At 34.5% G+C, this 21,641-nt stretch overlaps 4 protein-coding genes and 1 pseudogene across 5 annotated transcripts; 2 read left to right on the top strand and 3 right to left on the bottom strand.

Annotated features, from left to right (window-relative positions):
- Positions 1-19: 19 nt before the first annotated feature.
- Positions 20-741, bottom strand: LOC145621386 (uncharacterized). The gene has a single exon (XM_081676126.1). The coding sequence runs from the start codon at positions 603-605 to the stop codon at positions 186-188; it is 420 nt and encodes a 139-aa protein (XP_081532252.1). The 5' UTR covers positions 606-741; the 3' UTR covers positions 20-185.
- A 1,828-nt stretch (positions 742-2,569) lies between these two features.
- On the top strand, positions 2,570-3,354 carry LOC145620134 (basic blue protein pseudogene; annotated as a pseudogene).
- Positions 3,355-4,079: 725 nt separating this feature from the next.
- On the bottom strand, positions 4,080-7,453 carry LOC145621578 (transcription factor ABORTED MICROSPORES-like). The gene is made up of 10 exons (XM_081676301.1): positions 7,318-7,453; positions 6,732-6,834; positions 6,466-6,636; positions 6,294-6,372; positions 6,034-6,102; positions 5,279-5,911; positions 4,895-5,142; positions 4,813-4,834; positions 4,559-4,735; positions 4,080-4,301 (listed from the first exon to the last, which is right to left on the bottom strand). Exons 1-10 carry the CDS (start codon positions 7,451-7,453, stop codon positions 4,080-4,082), a joined length of 1,860 nt encoding a protein of 619 aa, XP_081532427.1.
- A 1,299-nt stretch (positions 7,454-8,752) lies between these two features.
- Positions 8,753-13,927, top strand: LOC145620200 (uncharacterized). Of its 2 annotated transcripts, none has more exons than XM_081674831.1 (7): positions 8,753-8,923; positions 9,070-9,213; positions 10,996-11,195; positions 11,341-11,581; positions 12,209-12,345; positions 12,443-12,671; positions 13,739-13,927. In XM_081674831.1, the coding sequence occupies exons 2-6, from the start codon at positions 9,090-9,092 to the stop codon at positions 12,668-12,670; spliced, it is 930 nt and encodes a 309-aa protein (XP_081530957.1). In that variant the 5' UTR covers positions 8,753-8,923; positions 9,070-9,089; the 3' UTR covers position 12,671; positions 13,739-13,927. The 2 variants fall into 2 exon arrangements, with proteins under 2 accessions (XP_081530957.1, XP_081530958.1); XM_081674832.1 differs by having other exon boundaries at positions 13,736-13,927.
- A 3,854-nt stretch (positions 13,928-17,781) lies between these two features.
- LOC145619245 (aquaporin PIP-type-like) lies at positions 17,782-19,682 on the bottom strand. The gene is made up of 3 exons (XM_081673897.1): positions 19,316-19,682; positions 18,318-18,754; positions 17,782-18,107 (listed from the first exon to the last, which is right to left on the bottom strand). Exons 1-3 carry the CDS (start codon positions 19,602-19,604, stop codon positions 17,988-17,990), a joined length of 846 nt encoding a protein of 281 aa, XP_081530023.1. The 5' UTR covers positions 19,605-19,682; the 3' UTR covers positions 17,782-17,987.
- Positions 19,683-21,641: the final 1,959 nt, after the last annotated feature.

Raw genomic sequence — 21,641 nt, 5'->3', positions numbered from 1 at the left:
AAAAAAAATTCATTTTTTTTATTGATCAAATTAACTTGGAGGGCATGTAGCAGAAGTAACAGATAACTAACCGCAATCCACAGCAATCCAAAATCAAAAGAAGAGATTATGATCAAATTCCTCCCAAAAACTAAAATCTGTGTAATTAGCAAAAAAACGTAAGAAAAATAGTACGAGATATAAGATCATACACTTCTAATAAGATTCCGACGAGCCAAAAACCTAGCAATAGGAGGAGTAAGAGCAATTGTAATCGGAACCCTAATTGGAAACAAAGCTTTGTTACAGAGCAGAGCAAGAGCAAAAGCGCCGCCACTAGACGCCGCGAGCTCAGCCGTACGATTCCTCGTCTTCTCCGGCGGAGGAGACGGCGATGCAGAGGGAATGTCGGCGATCAATTCGGGGTCGTTTTCTGGGATTTGAGGTTGTTCGGTGGTGTTGACGCCGCCCATTCCGACCTTATGGAGGAGAGCTTCGACGTCAACGTTGTTTTTGATGGCGACGTAGAGGCCGGAAATGGAGGCAGCTGAGATGGAGAAGTGGACTCCTAAGCCGACTTTGCCGTATTTCTTCAGGATTTGGCGGAATCTACCAGTGGACGCCATTGTTGAAGCTTGAAGGAGGAGAGAGAATGGGAAGGGTTTTTCTAGGGTTTTTGATTTGGGGGAAGAGTTGAAGAAGATTCTACGGTGATTTGTTGCGCAAGATTGACTGAAAAGGAAGGTGGTTGAGAAAGGGGAATTCGGGCATGTGTCTCTAGAAGGATTTGGACATTTTGGTGTACTATGAGGTCTATGACTCTACGAGTAACAAGGCAAAAGCTAAGAAGTGTCTGTGGCGTTAGATTAGAGAATTAAGAGCTTATTATGATTTACTGAATTAAACTGATTGAAGTTGAACTGAACTGAAATGAAATGAATTATTTATGAGATAAGGAAATTAGAAACTGAACTGGACTGATTAGAGCTGAAATGAACTGAAATTAAGTTGAAGAGAACATGCCTTAAAAGGTGAAAATATTATAGCAAAATATAAATTAATTATACCGACTAACGCATGATTTTGACATGCATTTCAAATTTTATATTATTTCAGGCAATATATTAATTAGTTATCAAACGCTCAGAGGCGTTCGTTAACAAGATCCTTTTTTTGTATTTTTCTCCATAATTACATACGAAGTATATACTTGTGTTTGAATTCCCCTAAAAAAAATATATATTTGAATTAGAAAAAAATTGTCTAAATATCTCTTGATAACACCTACCAATACCACCTTTACCTAACAGCCAATACAACATGAACTAGGGTTAATAATGATGCAAAATGACATTGATGATCCCTTCTCATGTGGAATCTATGGTTGCTAATCTTCAATTTAAGTTTATTGTCCAACTACTTCTATAAGAACTTTTCCCTTCATCTTGTTTAGAATGACTAATTCCCCCCGGACCCCTTCCTTATTTAATTACATATTTTTTTTTTTTTTTTTTGTACATCCGTACATGCATGTTTGAGCAAGTCTACTCAGATCAATACGTTTGAGGCATTATCATTGTTGTTTTTAATAAATTATCTTCAATACTAACGGTGTGTTTGGATAGAAGGAAATGGAAGGAAAAGAAGGGGAGGGAAATGGAGAGATGTGATATCTTTCATTTGGATAACAAATGAGGAAGTAAAGGAATTGGAGGGGAGAGAAATGAAGGGATAAAATTGTAGGAAAATGATCCCTCCAATGATGGAGAGATTTGGAAGAAAAACTCACCATTCTTCTCTCCCCTCCCTTTCCCTCCCCTCCTCTTCTCCTCCCTCCCCTTCTTTTCCTTCCTCTATTGTTATCCAAACACACTGTAAGAGTTTATTGGAGAAAAAAACTTGCAGTGTGACATAACTAATAATCTTCGAGCAATCAACTTATATTCTTTTAAGAATTCAACTAGGTTCAAATCCCGTGTAATGCACAATTGCTAAATATTTTTTACAATAATATTACACAATATAAAGTATATAATAAATATTAGAAATATTTCTTTTGGGTATATAACAGATGTTACACTTAAAGATTTTGCTTTAAAAAAAAATAAAAAAAAAAGTCAAAAAAAGTGGGAAAATTTTTCACAAGATAATGACAAGTGTCATTTTAGGTTTGCTTTTGGTATAGGTTAATAGATTATTCAAATTTCTAACTTTCAAGGGTTGTGACTGAGAGAATTGTTGGGGAAAATTTTCAATGAGCAATGATCTTGCTGGTTTGATAGGCTGTAACAAAAAAATATAAATGGATAAATAAAAGCAATTACTAGTAGTCTAGTACTACGTATAACAAATTTCATGTACGGAATATCATGTACTAAAAAAATATAGAGTTAATGCTTACATCATTACTTTTTACAACAAATTAAACAATTTGTCATAAAAAATAACAAATTAAACAAACTATCAAAGAGACTGTTAAATGTCATGCCATATGATATTATAGAAATCATATTTTTCCTTCCAACTACCCATTCATTATTCTCCATTTAAAGCATCTGATCGATCAATATAAACCCAAATAAAACAAGATATGGGCATAACTAAAATACCCAAATCTTTCAACTACTTTTTAAATCTCATGAAATTCCTATTATTCATTTCTTGTATGTTCTTCACTATTTCCAAATCTGAAGTTATCAAAGTAGGTGATGAGAACCGTTGGACTGATAGCTTTAACTATGTCTCATGGGCAAAAAGTCGCAATTTCACTGTTGGTGATGTTCTTGGTATGATTTAAATTCCTGTTTTTTTTTTTTTTTTAATAATTCTATCATGTTCATCACTAGTTATTCAAATACCATGTAATCTTATCTAATGAATCTTGCTTTTGCTAATCAAATTCATCCATAAGCAAACAAAGTCAACCACTAAAGATGGTTCTCTTGCTTTGCTGAATTCTTATTTTCGGACATCCAAAAATAGTAGTCATGTACTCTGTATATGATTCCAGACTTCGGGAATATAATTAGTTTGGTTGTGTTGTGAACCTGTGCAGTGTTTAGTTACACAAGGGGATCACATAATGTACTAGATGTAACGAAGGCATCATTTCAAACCTGCGATAATAGCAGTGGAGTGAATGCTAGATATGAGACCGGTGATGATCATGTCGAGCTCAATGAGGCCAAGTCGTATTGGTTTATATGCACGGTAGACTCGCATTGTCGACTTGGGATGAGATTTGGGATAAATGTATCAGCACCTGTCACAACTTTTGTTAACCAAACAGGGGACTCTTCATCTAGGAATCACATAAATGCAGGGTTTTACCTTCTTGCTATTGGAATTTTGTCCATGTTAGTCTTCATTGTATGATAAATTTTTTATTTAATTTGTATGATTTTTTTTGTACTAGAAAAAGGGTGAAGAACAACAACGTGTAGATTAAATTTGGTGGGTTTTTTCTTGAAGAAAATCTTGTAATGATGTTTGACTTTTTGCTTAAAAATTTAAGAGATTGACTTAGTTTTTTTTCTTTTTTCTTTTTGGCTAATGCTGAATTGTTCTTTCAACTTGATTTACTTTATTCAGCTGCTATTTGACCCTGAAAGTTACTCCCAATGACTTAGTCTTCTGTTTGTTTTGACTTAGTTAAATTAAATATGATGGTATAACATCTTAATCTGATCAGAATATGTCTTCAACTACTTGTTATGACAGTAGCAGGAATTTTTATATGACGGGGTTTAACTTTAAGCCTTTTGATGTATGAAGCTATTTTCAGCCATTCTGGTGTCATATAATCATCCCCTAGTCGACTTTGCTACAAAAAACGTTGAAAAAAAGGTACATCATAGCTTATGTAAACTTCCTGATTACACCAAATAACAAAGGGAATCAACAAATAAAAGCAGGGCAAGTGCTGATAATGTTAAGCTAGATGTTGTTTTACATCTTTATTCACTAACTAAAAAACAGCAGAGACTCTACAATGAGGAGGACTTCATATTTGGAGTATTACATAAAAAAGAAGGAAAAAAGAGAATATTAAGCTGCTTAAGCTTTATTAATTTTGCCTCTGAAAAGGCACCTCTTGTATCTTAGTTACTGAGGTGGTGAAAGTGGTTGTGGAAAGGTCCTATATGGTGGTTATGAATGTGGTGCTGCAGGCCATAAATCTGATTCTGATGTCGATGATCGATGCCACTTCCATTCTCTGATGATGCCTTTGCCATCTCAGACCAAAATCCTGCTTGGTTACGCGTTGCCTCCAGCAACGAATCCCTCAGGTACTCTGCTTGTACACTTTCACTGTCCCTCTTCTATCATGAATTTGCCAAAATATATGCAGGGACAAAAAAGGTCATTAGATACTTAAATTATGTGCCTGACTAGTTATGCAATTTGACTAGGGACATAATGTCTTTTATACCCTTAATGAGGAAAATATAGATAGACTTAGTCAAATAAAGTCACTATCAACATTTCGCCCCCTATTAGTTGCCTAACTGTTAGACAATTAGCTGAGTTTTTAAAAGAAAAATATGTATGAATAGCACAAATGCAAAGATGTAATTACCTTAACAATGAAAACATAAGAGACAAGACTGATGCAACTGGTCATATTCACATTGATTATCTCCAACCCAAGACAAAGTAAAGCCTCCATTAGTCTCACAAAACCACCTCTCTTTTGCTCCCCAAAAACCTTCACAAAGAAATCATTCCCCTCTAGCTGTGCAACTTCCACTTGCACCTGCAATATTCAAAAAATTTAGACTCAAAGTCTATGCATTCCAAGAAATTAACGCGACAATTTTGTGTAATGACTACCTCCATTTGTTGTGCTTTGTCACTAGCACTTTCAAACTCATGGCTTCTGTTGAGGCTTTCAGATGCTCCTCCCATGTGAAACCCGTTTCTAGGCTTTTCGTGATCAAAATCTGGTCCGAACCTTGGCCCTTGTGCATTTTGAACTTCTGTTGAGTAGTTCATTTGATGAAGTTGGTGATGATGATGTTGTGCATGATCAATATTCATGTCATTGTTGTTGTGATCTTCATCATCTGAATTCCTCGCAAGCTCGTTTTGAAGGTCTTTTTCTTCCTTCTGTAGCTCTTGTACATACTTTATTGCATCCCCAAGTATCGAAGCTCTATCCAACTAAAAGTTTTACAAGGATCAAGTTATAAGGACTAGAAAACAGATCATTCCCTAACCACATTCCTCTCCAAATAATATCTCCAACATTATACTATATGTAAGCATAGTAATTGATCAAAACATAGCAGAGTTTTACCTTGGAAATATTAGGGACTAGAGAGCGAAGATGATAAAGCCTCTCATTAAGCTTCTTCCTTCGCTTCCTCTCAGCCATGAGGTTCTTAGATTGAGGGCCTTTTGTGAGCTTTCGTCGATGATACTTTGGATCATCATCGTCATCAAGTGGATCACTATCCGAGACAGAGTCAGCACGGCCCATCTCATGCTTAGGTAGAGTTCCCTTCTCATCTACATGCTGATGATCATTTGCTGAATGGTCCAAAACATGCATATTATGCATACTGTTAGCATTGTTCATTAGATCCTCAAACCCATTCTCTGACAAGGACTTGAAGGAGTTTAATTGGTGATGATTCTCAGCTTGAAATGAGTCATTTGCTTCGTCGAGAAAATCATTCCTAGACATCTTGTTAGTCTCAGAAACATAGTTAAATTGTTGCAAGAAATTCATTGATGACTGAGTTTCATTGTTCATGCTCATAGCATTGTTTTGATCAGATAATGTTGGATTCGATTGGAGCTCGTTGATCATGTTGATGTTCATAGTGAAGCTGGGACCCGCATTGCTTGAACTGCTTATTGCTGCTTGGTCCATCAAGGTGGTGCATTGAGTCATTACATAGTCTATGACATTCTGATCTTCATTGATCTTCAAAAACAATACACATTGATTTATTTAGAGACCTTATACTAAATGCTAAAAATGAAATAGATAACATAATTATATTGTTTGATGAAGTAATAAAGAAGGGGATACTTAGTAACTAGTACTTGTTTAGCAGCAAATAGTTCAGCCAGTCCACCAGGAATTGGGATTAGAAGTTTTGTACCAATCGATACCTGTTTTAAATCAAAAAAAACACAGTACAATTTTAGTCTTGGTGGCGCTTCTGCATCGATGCATGTTTAGGCATGTGGAAGGGGGCACCAGATTGTGGTGCCGTTCTTAGTATTCCCAGGTGCATAAAAGAATTTGTGCCTAAGATAAGGCTCATATTAGTGGATGTATAACAAAATAAAGCATGACTTACTTCATTTACGTTTATATCAGAGACATTTGAGAAGTTTAGCCATTTTGGTTGGTTTGATATAAGGATCTCCATATTAATCCTGCATTAAAAGTCAAGTTATTAGATAAACACACAAAAATAGTTTGCATTTGAAGGACAGCGTAAAGAGGAATGAAAGCGAAAGAGGTAGTACCCGTCCAAGGGATGAGAAGAGGGCAATTGAGCAAGTAATTCGCAACTCCTTGTTCTAGGGTGCTGAAATGTCATGTCTCTGCAAGGAAACAGAAGCTCTTCACCAACGGTATTGCCATTTTCCATGCTGCCCTCACTTCCAGCACAACAGCAGTCCATAAACTCTAGGAACCTGAAAAAAATATAAGATAAGATACATTGATCAAAGTTGTAACAACCATATACAAGAAAGTATTGAATTATATTTTCGAAAAAATAAATAAGTACCTTTGATCTTCACTTAATTTCCAGAGTACACAATAGTCCCAAGTCTTCGAGTTCACCAGTTGCCTCAAACTATCCATAGGGCTTGACACAATGCTCATTTTCTCTTCATCATATTAAACAGATTATTAGCTTTCAAAACACTTACAACTTTGCAATGAGTTATATTAGCTGTTAATGAATTATAATCTGCATAAAAATAGAGAAATGCATATATACTGTTACTACAGACACGAAATTTGACTTAAGCCGATAAATTAATCAGAAACTGCCTGAAATTTTAAGGTTTTGTACACAATTTTTTGACCTGTAACACAATGTATGTAACAATGCTCTTAGACTTCAGATTAGTAGCTAACTTAATTACATTGAAATTCCTAGTACAATTAATCCAAGTAATTAAGGATCTTTTGATTGCTTAATTGGGTCCTGCATAATATGTTTATGTCATAATATGCTTAGCATGATGACTTCATAATATAACTAGCTAGATCACCTTATAATGGTGTGTCATGCCTTTTACATCACAAATGACAACGATGCAAATTTGTAAGGAAAAAATTTAGAGAGAATAGTTTCAACAATATACCTGGCAAAAAAGAGTATTTCCCTCTTTTGTTCCTTAGATAACTATGTTCTTCGACGACAAAACAAAGTATGAAATATAGAAGCAGAGCAAACCAAGAACAAAGTAGAAAGCAAATTATATGGAAGCAAAAATCCATGCAATAAGCTTACTACTCTTGAGGTGATAACAATTTTTGTAAGAGTTTTCGACATACAACTCGAGTAGACGAGTAATCTCACCTCAGATCATCCAGCATCATCCATCTCTAGGAAATTAATTATATGATGGAAAGATAACATAAGAAATGAAGAAATTTCATCATTTTAATTACAAGAGAGTATATATATAGGTAGGGATTAGCAATGAAGGTTGTTTCTGTTAACTTGGTAGGTGAAGTGTAGTACAGGCGTGAAACTAGAAAGCAACATATATTTATAAGTTGAAAAGAGGTTGAAGGGAATTGTAGGACTTAAATTTGTTGTAAATAAATTGGGATGAAATTTTATTATTTGTGATTTAATAATAATTTAAAGAAGGATTTATAAATAATGCTGTAATGATGGGAGTACAATTTGCATGAGCTAAGATGGCGTAACTACCTAAGTTTATCATTCATTTTTTGTTAATTTTTTTTTCCAAAATAACTCAACTACTTGCATCAAATGAAGCATAGAGAGATGCATATAAAAGGCTTCTTGTTATATTCCTTTTGAATTTAAATACATTTTCGAGATAGTTTCACATTAAGTTATGTTGACCAAATTAAGTGACCATTCTAAAGCAAAAGTTAGTATGTCGTGTCATACATGATTATACTAGGTGGTGATTAAGGGGTGCTTAAGGACCTAAGTGGCTATATCCATGATTGATTAAGTTAATGAAACATGTAGTAGTACATTTGATCATCTACGTACACTAAGTTGTAAATATGACATGCCTTTATATGCTAACATAGTCTCTTCTCGGATTGTAACAGCATTATAAAACAAAAGGAGTACAATTTTTAAAAAGTAAAAGAAAATAAATCTTATCAATCTTGTTTATCTGTACTTGTTTTCTATATTTATATATGCACACGATGTATGCTGTAAATTTCAATAAACATATACAATAAGGTCAATAACCATTTAAAGATGGTTGTGTTCCAATGAATTGTCTAGGAGATAGGTCTATGGTCGCAATCACCTGCGATCTAAAAGGCTAGTTGAGTTTGGATGTGCAACATTCTCAAGCAATTAAATTATTTTGTGATAGTGAGTCGGCTTTACACACATCAAAGAACCTCGTGTTTCATAATTCTAGACTTACCCTAAGATAGAATTTGTCTAAGATTAGTATTGGTTCAAACTGGAGCATTAATAATCTCTTTGTCTAACACAAACACGAGTCTAACAAGACACAACCCGACATCAAACGGGACCGGTTATAGAATAAACTCTACCACGCTTCCGTTAGCCACCATTCAGCCGCGACTCTGCAGTAATCAAAATTCTAGGGCTCGTTTTTTCCCCCTTTTTCTCTGTTTGCTCAGCTCCAATTTCCAGAACGATTAATTAGGGTTCTTTTGATTCTCTTGTTTTTCTGATCACGAAAAACTTAGCTCTTCTGCAATTCAATTATAAATCTGGTAAAATTCGTTATTCCCTTTGTCCTATTAATTTGTAAATTCTCACTTCAATTTTATTTTCCTGTGATCAATTATTGAATTTGGTTGCTTACTACTGCTATTCAAGTGGATAAACCCTAAAATTATTTGGGTTTTTTGCATTTTAGGTTGCAAATAATAAAAAATAATGGATCGGGAAAGAGGTGTTCATCCAGATTGCAGAAATGCGTCAAACCCTTACCATGAATGCGTTGAGTATTGCTTCAAGATTATTGCCGAATCCAAAGCTCGTCTTGCCGAAACCAACAAAGGTATTGTTTTCTTTTACTTGCTTATGAATTTGTATTTTTCATCTTATTTATGTTCTAGGTCATTACTTATTGAGTTATGATGAATTAGTGGAATGATAATAGAAGCATCTTATTGCCAAATTGATAGGGATTTATTGCCAAATTGTTAATAAAATCATCATATATTATGTTGCTTTGTTATCGTACCAAGGTGGAGAGTGGAGTGAACATAGCTGCTTATGGTGATGCATCACCTTGAACTTATGAGAGCATTTATGTTGTCTGAAATTAGACGGATGTGATTCGTGACTTCGCATTGCATTTAACTATAAGTTACCGAACCAAACAAGCGTTGGATTACTTGAAGAATCTTGGTTTTGTTAACTTAATTAAAGCTTTTATCTTGTAAATATTACACCTTTGAAAAAATTACCAGGGTGAACAATTGAAGAAATTTGACAAAGTTGTGTGTGGGGATGAAATGCCTTGAGAAAATGTTTACTTTCTATTGTGAGATATCTTAATTTTACATTCAACTATTGTGATTTTTACTTTGATATAGAGGAGGATAGGAACAATTGAGAGATCATTCTTTTAAGTTGAAAGTAAAGCTACTATCTTGTGGAAAGCACATTGAATTACTCTTGGAAACGAACATTAGCTGAATTGCTAAGCCTTAGAATCGGGGGATCCTCATTTATAGTATGTTTGGATAAAGAAAGGGGAAGGAAAAGAAGGGGAGGGAGGAGAAGAGGAGGGGAGGGAAGAATGGTGAGCTTTCCTTCCAAATCTCTCCATTGTTGGAGGGATCAATTTCCTACAATTTAATTCCTCCATTTCTCTCCCCTCTAATTCCATTCCTTCCTCATTTGTTATTCAAATGAAAGATACCTCATCTCTCCATTTTCCTTCCCTTCCTTTTTCTCCATTTCCTTCAATCCAAACACACCCTTAGAGGGTTTAGGCCTTTAGGGTAAGAAACATATAGAAAGTAAATATAAACTGGAGTAGGAAGCTGCTTTAGTGTGCTGCCTTCTCTGCTGCTCTTGATTTATGCATAAGCAGGCGGAAGCTTGGAAGATTTCTGTTCTGGTCTACCCATGCAGACATATCAAGGGTGCAAATCCCACAACCTAAAGCTCTCTAAAAGTACTTAAATGGGCATACCGCTAAAGCATTGAAACCGTAGCATTCCCTAGAGCTCTTCTTGGTTAATTATCAGATAAATTTGCAGGAAATTTTACAAGAAGTCCAAACACTTGGAACTACTTATAAAGATAACTGCAAATAACAGTTAAGGGCAATGGCTATCCAGTAATTTTATCAATTGCGTCATTTTGTGAGCCAATATGTTACTAGCTGCTAGTGATCAACCACAGAGGTGCCAGTTTAAGCCCTATGTTCAATCATATTAATATGTTGCCTGAAATTTAGATATAATGGCTAAAAGTATTGGAAATATTTGTATCCTCAATCAAAGGTAAACAACTTTTGAATTGGTTTCTTTTTATATCTAAACTTACTGGGTAATTTTTCATGTGCTGACTACTGACATAATTATATTGCTTTTAATATTATTCATGCGCCTTTTTTATGTTGCACAGCTTGCACCCTAAATTAATTACCTCCCTGTATAGTCTATATCTTGTGGCAATCATAGTATTAGTTATAGGTACTTTGGGAATCATAATTATTGTGGCAATCAACCCTTTTTAAAGAAAGTGGGTGGTGGTTGCATCTTGTCATTTTGTGAACTGTGACAATAGCTGATGTTTCTGGCTGTGTGCCACTGTGTGTTTTTAGAGGCTACAGGAGCTAGTGGGAGCCAAGCCAAGCTTGATGCAGCTGCTCCTGATGAAATTGAATTATCATACAATGAAGTAGAAACACATAAAGATGCTGATAATGCTGATGGCAATCCTGAAGAAGCTACTATGGAAGAAGTTGACTTGTCTAAGCTTACAGGGAGACAGAGGAAGTTATTTGAATTAAGGCTTAAGATGGTGAGTATTTTGGAACCTTGAAAGCCTGAAATTTGTAGTCTCTTCATATGCTGATCATGTGTATATGATTATCGAATTCATAAGCACTGCATTTTATGTGGCCTGTTGCACTTTTCATTTCCTGCAACTTTATTTTTTCTTGCAGAATGAAGCCAGAAAAGCCAATCAAACAGCTATGGTGGCAGAGAAGAAAAGAATGGAAGCTCCTACTGAGTCTAGGGGAGTGTCCAAAGAGAAATGGCTTGAAGAAAGGAAGAAAAAAGTTGGCAGACTTCTGGAAGCTAATGGTTTGGACATGACAAAGGCATACATGTTGGATACGCAGGATGCAGCAGAGTTAAAATATAAGAAATGGGAGAAAGATCCAGCTCCAACTGGTTGGGATGGTAAGTCCTGTACCAATCACGGAGTATTAAACTCCTTAAAATGTGATGGCTTTTGAAGCATTTTACTATTCTATAAAGGAAGAGTGTTTATTGTGTGATCTTTGTATGTTTCACCATGTTGTTTCTCATCTCTACGGCTGTTGTACATTTCCTGTTTAATCTCAATTAGTTAGCTGAAGTACTTTTCCTAGAGATTTAAGGAGAAATTTCATCATCTAGTAATAGATACTGTACTTCGTAATAACTGCCTTCATGGATTTTTTTTTTTTTTTTACAAAGTTGATACTTGATCATACTTTTCAGTGTGGGATGCTTCTTGTGCAAGTTGCTTATGTCAACTTGTGCAATTGAGGGTTGATATTCCTTGAAAGAGTGAAGTTCTGTTTACATTTAGACCATAACTTGCTCCATTCAAATTTATTAGTTTACTTGTTCAAATATAAGTGAAGACCATCAAAGTTTGCTTTATTAATATATTATTGTAAATTTTATGTTTTAACTTTAGATGTTGAGGATAGTCCAGATGCACTGACTCCTTGATAGAGTGTTTGGATAATGAAATGTTGGTGATAGGAACCTACTTGACATTTACATCTAAGTGTTCTTACACATGACTTACTGATGCAGTTTTTAATCAAAAGTCATTGTACAATGCATACAAGAAGCGCACCAAAAATATAGCAGTTGACCTTGAAGAATACAACAAGTTGAAAGAACAGGACCCTGAGTTTTATCGAGAGGCATCCAGCCTCCAATATGGCAAGGTATTTGTAGCAGTGTTACAATTATGGTGTTCATCAATGATTAAAGAAAGTTTTTGGTTCTTTATTATAATATTTTCTTCTCATATTGGTTATACAGGATCCAAAGACGTCTGAAGCTAAGATAGATAGAATGGTCAAGGAGCTTAAGGATAGAGATGAGAAGCGTCAAGCATTTAGCAGGAGGAGGAAGTTCCGTGAAGAGAAGGATATTGACTCTATTAATGACCGTAATGAGCATTTCAACAAGAAAATCGAACGGGCATTTGGAAAATATACGCTGGAGATCAAGAACAATCTGGAAAGGGGAACTGCATTGCCCGACTGAGGTTAAGTACCAATTATTGATTGAACAATCTTTTTTTCTGCTGTATATTCATCCCAACTTTATGTTTGATCTGCTTGTGGATGTTTTGCTCTTTCAGAAATTGGTTGTGTGATATCTCTGTATAAGTTTCGTTCTGTGCATTTTTGAACTATCATCCTTTCTTTTATTGTACTTTTCATCATGTGAATGTTAAATTACCTGCCTTCCCCTGAGAATCGTCCAGAGGAATGCAAGATTATCCATGAGCCCACATTCCATAGGCTCACACATCTCTAACATCATAATTATTATCTGGGATCAACTGTTGATACTGTGCACTGTTATAGCTGAATTATCATGACACAGATTTTGTCCAAAGAAATAGCGTTCTCTTGGAGTACAAATTTTATTTAACGGTTTTGATCTTCAAAAGTATTGCAAACATATGGCTGGGGAGAATAGAGGATGAGGTTGGGGAATTGAGATTGGTTGTGCAGTAAGGATTAAGGTTATAGAGTAGTAATGTTGTGCAGCTATTCTCTATGTTATCTGCTGCGATGTGATGTGAATAACTTTCTGCCTTTTTGCTCTGAACTGAAGTACAAACATGACATTGTTTTGGAAGGACAGTAATTGCAAATAATCTTTCTAGCTCTTAGAGACCTTAGTAAATAAGAGCATATGCATATTGTATGATCTAAGACTAGCATTCTCTACGAAAAACTTGTCCAATGGACATCAGTTGGAAAACCAGATTTTTTTTTTCCCCTAATGCCATGCAGTCATGCAAATAGCTTGTGGTTCATTTAAATTATTGAACGGCCTTTGAATTTGGGAACAAAATTGCAAATTTGACTTGAATTATTTAGGCATTGCAAATTTAAATTATTGTGAATGAATTTTGTGGTGTTATTGTATGATATACTTTCTTGATTGTTGTATGAAGGTTGAATAGACCCAAATTTCCAATACTTCTCATCTATTAGACATTTTAGCTTATAGTTGTCAATTATTCAAAAACTTGTGGCCATGGAAAAATATAGCTCTTTTGTCTGATGCTTTTGGTGACATTCTATGGCTTGTAAGCAGGTTTTTATTTCCAGTAGCCGGTATATTGGACAAGGTGATGGCCTTCTCGTGTGGAAGAGCCTCATCAAGAAGAATCTTCATGATGGACCAGCTCGTTCTGTAATTTTGGATTTTTTGTTGTACAAATAGTGTTTGTATGCAAGAATTGGAATGCCTATCTAAGTATTATTTCAATTCTGTTATATCCGATTCGAGTGCCCCATTTTCCCAGCTACATGCACCCTCAAGGTTGTCATCACTACTATTCTGAGGTACATAATTAACTTTTAACAGGAACCTCAATACACAATGATCTAATGTATTAACTTGAGTTGGCTAAGACTGCCAATTGGGCTATGTCTTGTGCCTTCCATAACAATTGCAAGGGTATTCTACTATACACAAGAAATGAGCCCTGCAAATTTTAATTAGCTGGTTATAATACATTTACCATCGCGTGTTTCATTAAGATCCTTCTCATAAATCTCACCTCCTTGTAGATTAGATTATGAATATGGCTTACGATGTTTGTTGTAGACTATTATTTTTGTTCTTGGATGATTTGAGTGACCATTAGATGTCCTAACTCCTATTGGCCATTGATACTAATCTTAGGGGTTGAGGTTCTAGGGTATCCGAGTATCGTGTAATGACATCTGTATCCCTGTATTTTGCTGCACTTTTCATAGGCCTTGTTAAAGTTTATTCGAGGGGTTGTTCACTTGTTCATACTACTGATACTAGTATCACACTTGGCCCATGCTTGGAACTTGGTAATTATTAAAGTGGTGTTGCATTATTATTAGGTCTTAAATTTTGAGGTGATGGATGAGTTGTGGTGATGCTTGAAGGATAAGGCTACCCTATGAAATTTCCTTAAAAAATCCTATCATGATTTAGCTAGCAGTCTTAACTCTAGGTCTATAGCCTTTGTTGGGACAATTTGTGTCTTCATTGATCACGTGCCCTTGTGAAGATTATTCCATTTTTTTTTCTTTGATAATACGTTATTTATTTATTTATTTTTTAAGAAATTATACCTTAAAGAATTCTTTGTACACTATGTTTTTTTGTACACTATGTTTATCTCCACCTTTTCAATGTAAATTCTGTTTAAAATTCTTAATTCATGAAAATAATGAAAACTCAAAATTTACACCTACTAATAAATAAAGAAAATGACATCTAAATTTCAGGCGTTTTAAATTAAACAAAAATGTAGATAAATATTTAAAGTAAAAATGTAGTCAATTATACATTTACAAAGACATCATCATCTCACCGGCCACCGTAATCTTAAATATTCAATCTATTGTGTTAAAACTTCAATTACAAAAACATAGGGATAATCCAACACATAATTAATTTTTATGTCATTTAATCACTTTTTAGTTTTTACCATAATCTATTTTGTCCAAAAAATTTGCCCGTTGAAAAGCTCTAGAAAAGTCACAACTATATAACTTTCTTGAGTCACTCTCTAGTCTCTACACAATTTGGTTCTTCTCAAGGCCTTATTATATGCCTTATGAAAATTTCACAATTGGGCTATGCTATTCACTATTGACCAGTTGATCTTGCTCTTTGTGCTGCTGACCACTGCACCAGCTGTAAAAATTACAGGAGAATGGGGTAAAAATTATAAACAGCACCCTATGTATATGGGTCACACCTATATGACTCATGCTTTGCACGTGATCTACGTCATTCTCTAACTGTAAATTTCTGCAATAAGGTAAAAAAAATTAAAAAGGTGTATATAAAAATTAAAAAAGGGAGGGTAAGGTAAAGGACACTCTAGCTCTGTTAAAATTGTCAGAACTCTCTAGAGATAAGACCTAACTGATTTTGAACCACTCAACCTATTTTTTGATTTTTATTAAAAAAAAAAAAAAAAAATAAAAGGAAAAATATAAGAAAGAAAGAAATAGAGCATGAAAAGAAGGCCCAAGTTTATATTTTGTGGTCCATAAGATAGATTGTCCCTACTTCTTTCAAGTTTCAATCTTGACATTGGTCCTTTCTTTTCTTGTTAAGAACAAAAGTTGGTGTTTTGCAAGTTGGAATTTGCAGTTTTCCTACTTTTATTTATTCTTAAAGCATGATACATTGATATGGTATCTTATGAAGTTATGAAATTGATGACATGGATTAATAAGGGGAACTCACTAGATTGATCCTTATCTAACATATGCTTTTAGGGTTGATGGTAACATTTTTTCTTTGGTTTGCTTTTAGGGTTGGTTATCTTGATATGAACCTTAGTATGAGTGTTGGTAAATTTACCTAGTATTGTTGATATTGATTGGAGTAACAAGAATGAATTCCACTTGAAAAGTAATTGACTCGGAATTTACTATACAAGGGTACAAGTCTAGTAGGTTTCAGATTTTCTAATTTTAGCTACTTTGATGTTTTCATCTTACCTTTAGAGTATATTCTCTTTCAATCGTCTACAATCTACGTACGATGAATGATATATGAAAATTTGTTAAAAATATACCTTGTCCAGTATACATACTAATTAGAGAATACTGTGCACACTCCAACTGTATAGGTCAATTCTAAGCTTAATGATTGTGGTTCAAATTTTAACATTAGATCATACTACATTATACTTCCTCCGTTTCTTTTTACTTGCAACACAGTCTTGTGGCACGTGTTTTGAGGTCGGGTTTATGTAATGTAAACGGATAAATTATTCATTATAATTTTTACAAATGATACTTACCCCTATTCTAATATTAGTGTAAAAATTATATTGATAAAATCGCTCGTTTACACTCACTAATCATCTCCTAAAACTGCGTGCCTAAAAGGTGTGTTGCAAGTGAAAGAAAACGGAGGAAGTATATATTATCATTAATAATTAAGTAAATAAGTAATTATATCATATTGTAGATGATTCCAGAGCAAAAAAATCAAATTTTGTCGGATTGTTATTAGTTAAACATACAAATTTTGTACTAAAATTTCTTCTTGTGACAGAAAAATATCAGAAATTTGTGTACTTGTAAAATCCCTACCTCACTCTCATATTTACATGAACAATTTCCTTCCATTTTTCATTTTTCATTTTCTCTCTCCTCCAAAAATGAATCATTGAATTTGGCCCCAACACCCCCACCCCATGTGATCTCTCATTCTCTCTCACCTGTAAAATCATACACCAAAGCAAAGCCCATAATTTCATAACACTTTCATATAAAAACTTTGGGCTAACATTTATGCATCCTTTTTTCATCTTTTTGGCTTATCCCACTTTTTTCTAAACAATGTTTTTTGTTTGGATTTTAGTCAAAAAGTGACCAAATTTCATCATGAGTACTTTTTTTTCTGCCTTCAAACCACCACTGACTGTTTGGTTTAAACAGTTGTGTATTACCCCTATGCAATACCGACACGTGTCCATACTTTATAACGGGTAAATTCTGGCGTACCCAATAATTATCTGACAGGTGTCCAGAATTTGCGTGGATACCTATCTCTATGAGTAAATTCTACAACAGGTAATGGGTTAAATTAATGGGGTGTGTTTTTCCATGTGATTTGACAACACACCCCATTTTGGAATTATCTCTATTTTGGTACTTTTTGTTGCATCTAGTGTTATCTTCTTTCTTCGCTAGAAAAAAATTGTACAAGTAGTCTAGTAATACTAGTACTCCATACTCTCCATTGATGCCATGTTACTTCTTACAAGTACACTTACCTAAAATCCCATTACAAGATCCAATTCCTACCTAAAATCCCATTTGCTATCGATGTCACAATGATCTGATTGTAACCCGAATTGAAATAATATTCGAGTCACTAATATCAACCGTACCATTGTATTATTGGTGTACAATTTGCCAAAATGGAAAAGTCTAATCGTGTATTAGATTTGAAGTATCCTGAAATATTGTCATCTTTTTTACAATAATTCCTCAACGAATGAATGTATTATTGTTACCGCATGACCTTTTAAGTAAGGGTGTTTTTGTCATTTCAAAGGTAGTTTGATTATATGATATTAAAATCAAGCACGAGACAGAAAAGGCACTACTAAGAATACTTAGAGATGGAGAGCAATGATACACCATTGATGCTAACTCATTAATTTACTTCACATTACAAGAGGAAAAAAAGTAAAAAAGAAAAACGAGGGGAGAAAGAAAGACTAAATAATCTCTTCATACTTAATAATACTGCACACAAAAAACAAATCAATTTTTTCCCTTGCTTTTTTTCTTTTTTAACCATTAATTTCTGATTGTTTCCTTAATCCTTAGTTTGTAGGGTTGCTTCTGAATGATCCCAATGCCTTGATTGCTGCTGCCCTCAACACATATTGGTGGTATGCTGCTGCTGCCAATGCTCCCACAAATGGTCCGACCCAGAATATCCACTGCACATACATTAACATATCATCATATTAGCATTTAATTAAATAAATCCCGATTTAGTAAATGTACGTACTCTCTCCGTCACTCCGTCCCTATAAATTAAATTATACCCTAACACCTAAAATGACCCATTAGGCCATTACTTCATACCAATTAAATTAAACACGAGCAAGAATGTAACGTGAAATGACTAAAATACCCTTACTACTTACATGGTCATCCCAGACTTTCTTGTTGTTGTAGATAACAGCAGCACCAAAACTCCTAGCAGGGTTAATACCGGTACCAGTGATTGGGATAGTAGCCAAATGAACCATAAACACAGCAAAACCAATAGGAAGAGGAGCAAGGATAGGCACGTGAGAGTCACGAGCACTTCTCTTAGGGTCAGTAGCAGAGAAAACAGTGTAAACAAGAACAAAGGTGCCAATAAGTTCAGCACCAAAAGCAGTGCCCTTGTTGTAGCCAAGAGCAACAGAGTTGGCCCCACCACCAAATTGGTCGTATGGACCTTTCATGAATGCCTTCACTAACCCTACTCCACAGATGGCTCCTGCACATTGGGCTATCATGTAGACTAGTGCCCTTAGTAGAGACACCTTCCTGGCTAGGAATAGTCCAAAGGTCACTGCTGGGTTGATGTGTCCTCCTGTTTTGTTCAAATCAAACACGTAACGTAAGTACCCGTGTTAGACTCTTGACCAGTATAATTACTTGGGTACACATACTTATATGCTAAATTTTCAAAGTAAAATCATGAATAACTTTCATCACGTCGGTCGGTGGTGTATAACTACTTATCCGTGTTAGATTCTTGATACTCAATGACTCAAACATACTATTGATACTAACGTAGGTATATACTTATATGCTTCATTTTCAAACTTAAATCATGAAAATATTTCATAACATAGTTGTATAACTATGTATCCTCCGTGTTAGATTTATAACACTTAAAAGAGCAGTGTATACTTTAATACTTCATTTTCAACTAAAACCACAGTCAAACTTCTCGACATTCAAACATGAGTATGTATAAACTTATATTCTTAATTTTCAAACTACTTATCAAGGAATATATGCAAACAATTAATTGTCGAACACTTGAACACATACCCGTGTCGAACACCTCTAGCTAGGCTAAATCTAACATAAACACAAATGAAATCATGAAAAAAGGAAAAACAGGGGAAAAGTTTAGAAAACTGACCAGAGATACCGGCAGTGCAGTAAACAAGGATAAAGATCATGCCACCAAAAGACCAAGCAATACCAAGAAGGCCAACAGAAGCACAAGGGTCAGTTTCCTTCTTGTAACCAATAACAGTTGCAACAGTTATGTAAAGAAACAAAAGCGTTGCAATAAACTCAGCAATTGCAGCTCTCCAGAAAGACCACAATTTGAGCTCACCCATGTCAAAGAATGGAGCTGGTGGTGGATCAACGTAGTCTTTTCCATGTTGATGACCTTGTCCTTCTTCACTTACTTCCTTTGACATTTTTTTTTTGGGTTAAATACTCTGTTTTTTTTATGGGATTTTCTCTCTCTAGGGTTTGAGATGGTGGAAGTTGAAGTAGTGGAGGAAGTGAGTGGTGGGGAGGGTTTATAAAGAGGGATGGGGATACAAGAGAAGATGTTACTAGAATGTGTGGGATGGGGGAGGGTGTGTTGTGGTATTTGGATAAGTTGTTAGGGTATTTTTATTTTTATTAAGGGAATTTAATATTTGTATTAAGGTATGTGGGGTACTATAGAATGATTAAGATTAAGAGACTTAATTATTACTATGACTTTTCTATGTTGTATAAAAATGATAAACGGTGTAATAACAATACGAGTATATACGATTATTTTCAGTTCAGTTCAGTTCAATTTAGCTCTAATAAGTTCAGTTCAGTTCTGTTTAGCTCCTAATTTTCTTCTCTTATAAAATATTCATTTCAATTCAATTTAGTTCACCTCTAATAAGTTCAGTTCAGCTCAGCCGAGTTCAGTCAGTGAGAACATGCCCAAAGTCTTTTTTGAGGCTCTTTGAATAACCATGACGGGTCTATCACTATGTCTATAGTAATATAGCCAACTTCGTATTAAGTTTTGATGATGGTTTTGGTTTAATTATGAAGCTTTTTCAAAACTATATTACAGTGGTAATTAAGACTTTAAGAGTTATATGAGTTGGTTTAAACCACAATCTGAGCATCATAAAATTCTTTAAGATGTTAGATATCTTTCAAAGGATTAACAACTTTTATCTAAAATGCTAGTCTAAAGCTGTATTTAATTTATCAACTCATTGTAACAATATCAAGCATTAAAACATAAATATTCATAATCAAGACTCAAGACCCAAGTTGAAGCATTTGAAACAAATTCAAAATAGAGTAATGGACCTAAAAGTCTTCTTGTACTGTCCAAATGGTTGATCAACTCAAACCAGATAAATTTAACAAACATGATCAATTTAATAACAATAATAATAATGATTATTAATGATATCTCTAACAATACTATTTTGAGAAATTATCGAGACACCTACCTCTAAACAGCTACTCTTAATCAATAATACACTTACTATGGAGTTAACAAATACGATTAACAAACATATTAAGATTAATACAAAGTCTACAACAGTATGTATACACGTAAGAGAACAATTGGCCGGTTCTTCCTTCAAAAAAAAAAAAAAAAGAAAGAAAAAAAAGGTGGGACCAAAAGACAACTAGGCCATGTGATGACTAATCATCGTGGGTCGGTTTTAAGGGCGGGTTGGATTGGAGTTGGTGGGGATCAAATATTAGCCTGTCATACAGCCAATACCACCCTTCAACGGCTATTCGCTATGTCCCTCTATCTTGTCACTTTCTTTGTTTTTCATACTATCTTCAATTCTATCTTTATCTTCGCATTTTTATTGTTTCTTGCTCTATCTATTTTCTTCCGCTTTTGCTCGAGTTTGGAACAAACGATCTGTGTCACAGTTTACTACTTCATGTATGTTTTGACATGCCATTTTTTTTGTAATACTCCGGGAAATGATTTTAGCACACCCTAAATTGATTTTGGCACACCCCTATGTGAGAGCACAGTTTTCGATGTTCTTCTCACACTGGGGTGTGCCTAAATCAATTAAGGCCTTAAGGGTGTGCCAAAATCAATTTCCTAATACTCCGAAGTACCAAGTTCATTGACAAATAATAAAAAAGGAAGTCCCTTGTCCGTCCTATTTTAAAGGCACAACAAACTGTTACGGTAATTTGATCAAATGGAATTGATATGAACAATCACTAACTAATAAGAATCAAATTTTAATGTAGTGGTGATTTCAATTACGAGTACTAACTACTACTTTGTATTCAAATTATTTAAATGAACATTTTTTATACTCCGTATTATCATGATACTTGTAGTTAACCGTATATGTATCTTGCTACTTTTTTTCTTCTAAGGGTAAATTGCTTTCAGGTGCAATAACAAGTACGAAGTTCATAACTACATATACTGGTTGTACGTAAAGTGGATAGAAATGAGAGGATGG

Source organism: Chenopodium album, chromosome 27 (genome assembly GCF_948465745.1).
Source record: "Chenopodium album chromosome 27, dcCheAlbu1.1, whole genome shotgun sequence".
Taxonomy (NCBI): Eukaryota; Viridiplantae; Streptophyta; class Magnoliopsida; order Caryophyllales; family Amaranthaceae; genus Chenopodium; species Chenopodium album.
This window is presented reverse-complemented; position numbering and strand designations above follow the sequence as displayed.

Bases quoted from the DNA above. Each gene is read 5' to 3' on its own strand.
- LOC145620200 (XM_081674831.1), top strand. From the start codon at position 9,090: ATGGATCGGGAAAGAGGTGTTCATCCAGATTGCAGAAATGCGTCAAAC. The intron at 9,214-10,995 runs GTATTGTTTTCT...GTGTGTTTTTAG, and splicing joins TCTTGCCGAAACCAACAAAG to AGGCTACAGGAGCTAGTGGG. The intron at 12,346-12,442 runs GTATTTGTAGCA...TTGGTTATACAG, and splicing joins CCAGCCTCCAATATGGCAAG to GATCCAAAGACGTCTGAAGC.
- LOC145619245 (XM_081673897.1), bottom strand. From the start codon at position 19,604: ATGTCAAAGGAAGTAAGTGAAGAAGGACAAGGTCATCAACATGGAAAA. The intron at 18,755-19,315 runs GTCAGTTTTCTA...TGAACAAAACAG, and splicing joins CTGCACTGCCGGTATCTCTG to GAGGACACATCAACCCAGCA. The intron at 18,108-18,317 runs GTAAGTAGTAAG...ATGTATGTGCAG, and splicing joins AGAAAGTCTGGGATGACCAT to TGGATATTCTGGGTCGGACC.
- LOC145621578 (XM_081676301.1), bottom strand. From the start codon at position 7,453: ATGGATTTTTGCTTCCATATAATTTGCTTTCTACTTTGTTCTTGGTTT. The intron at 4,835-4,894 runs GTTTCACATGGG...TGAAAGTGCTAG, and splicing joins CACGAAAAGCCTAGAAACGG to TGACAAAGCACAACAAATGG. The intron at 4,302-4,558 runs GTAATTACATCT...AATTCATGATAG, and splicing joins CTTATGTTTTCATTGTTAAG to AAGAGGGACAGTGAAAGTGT.
- LOC145621386 (XM_081676126.1), bottom strand. From the start codon at position 605: ATGGCGTCCACTGGTAGATTCCGCCAAATCCTGAAGAAATACGGCAAA.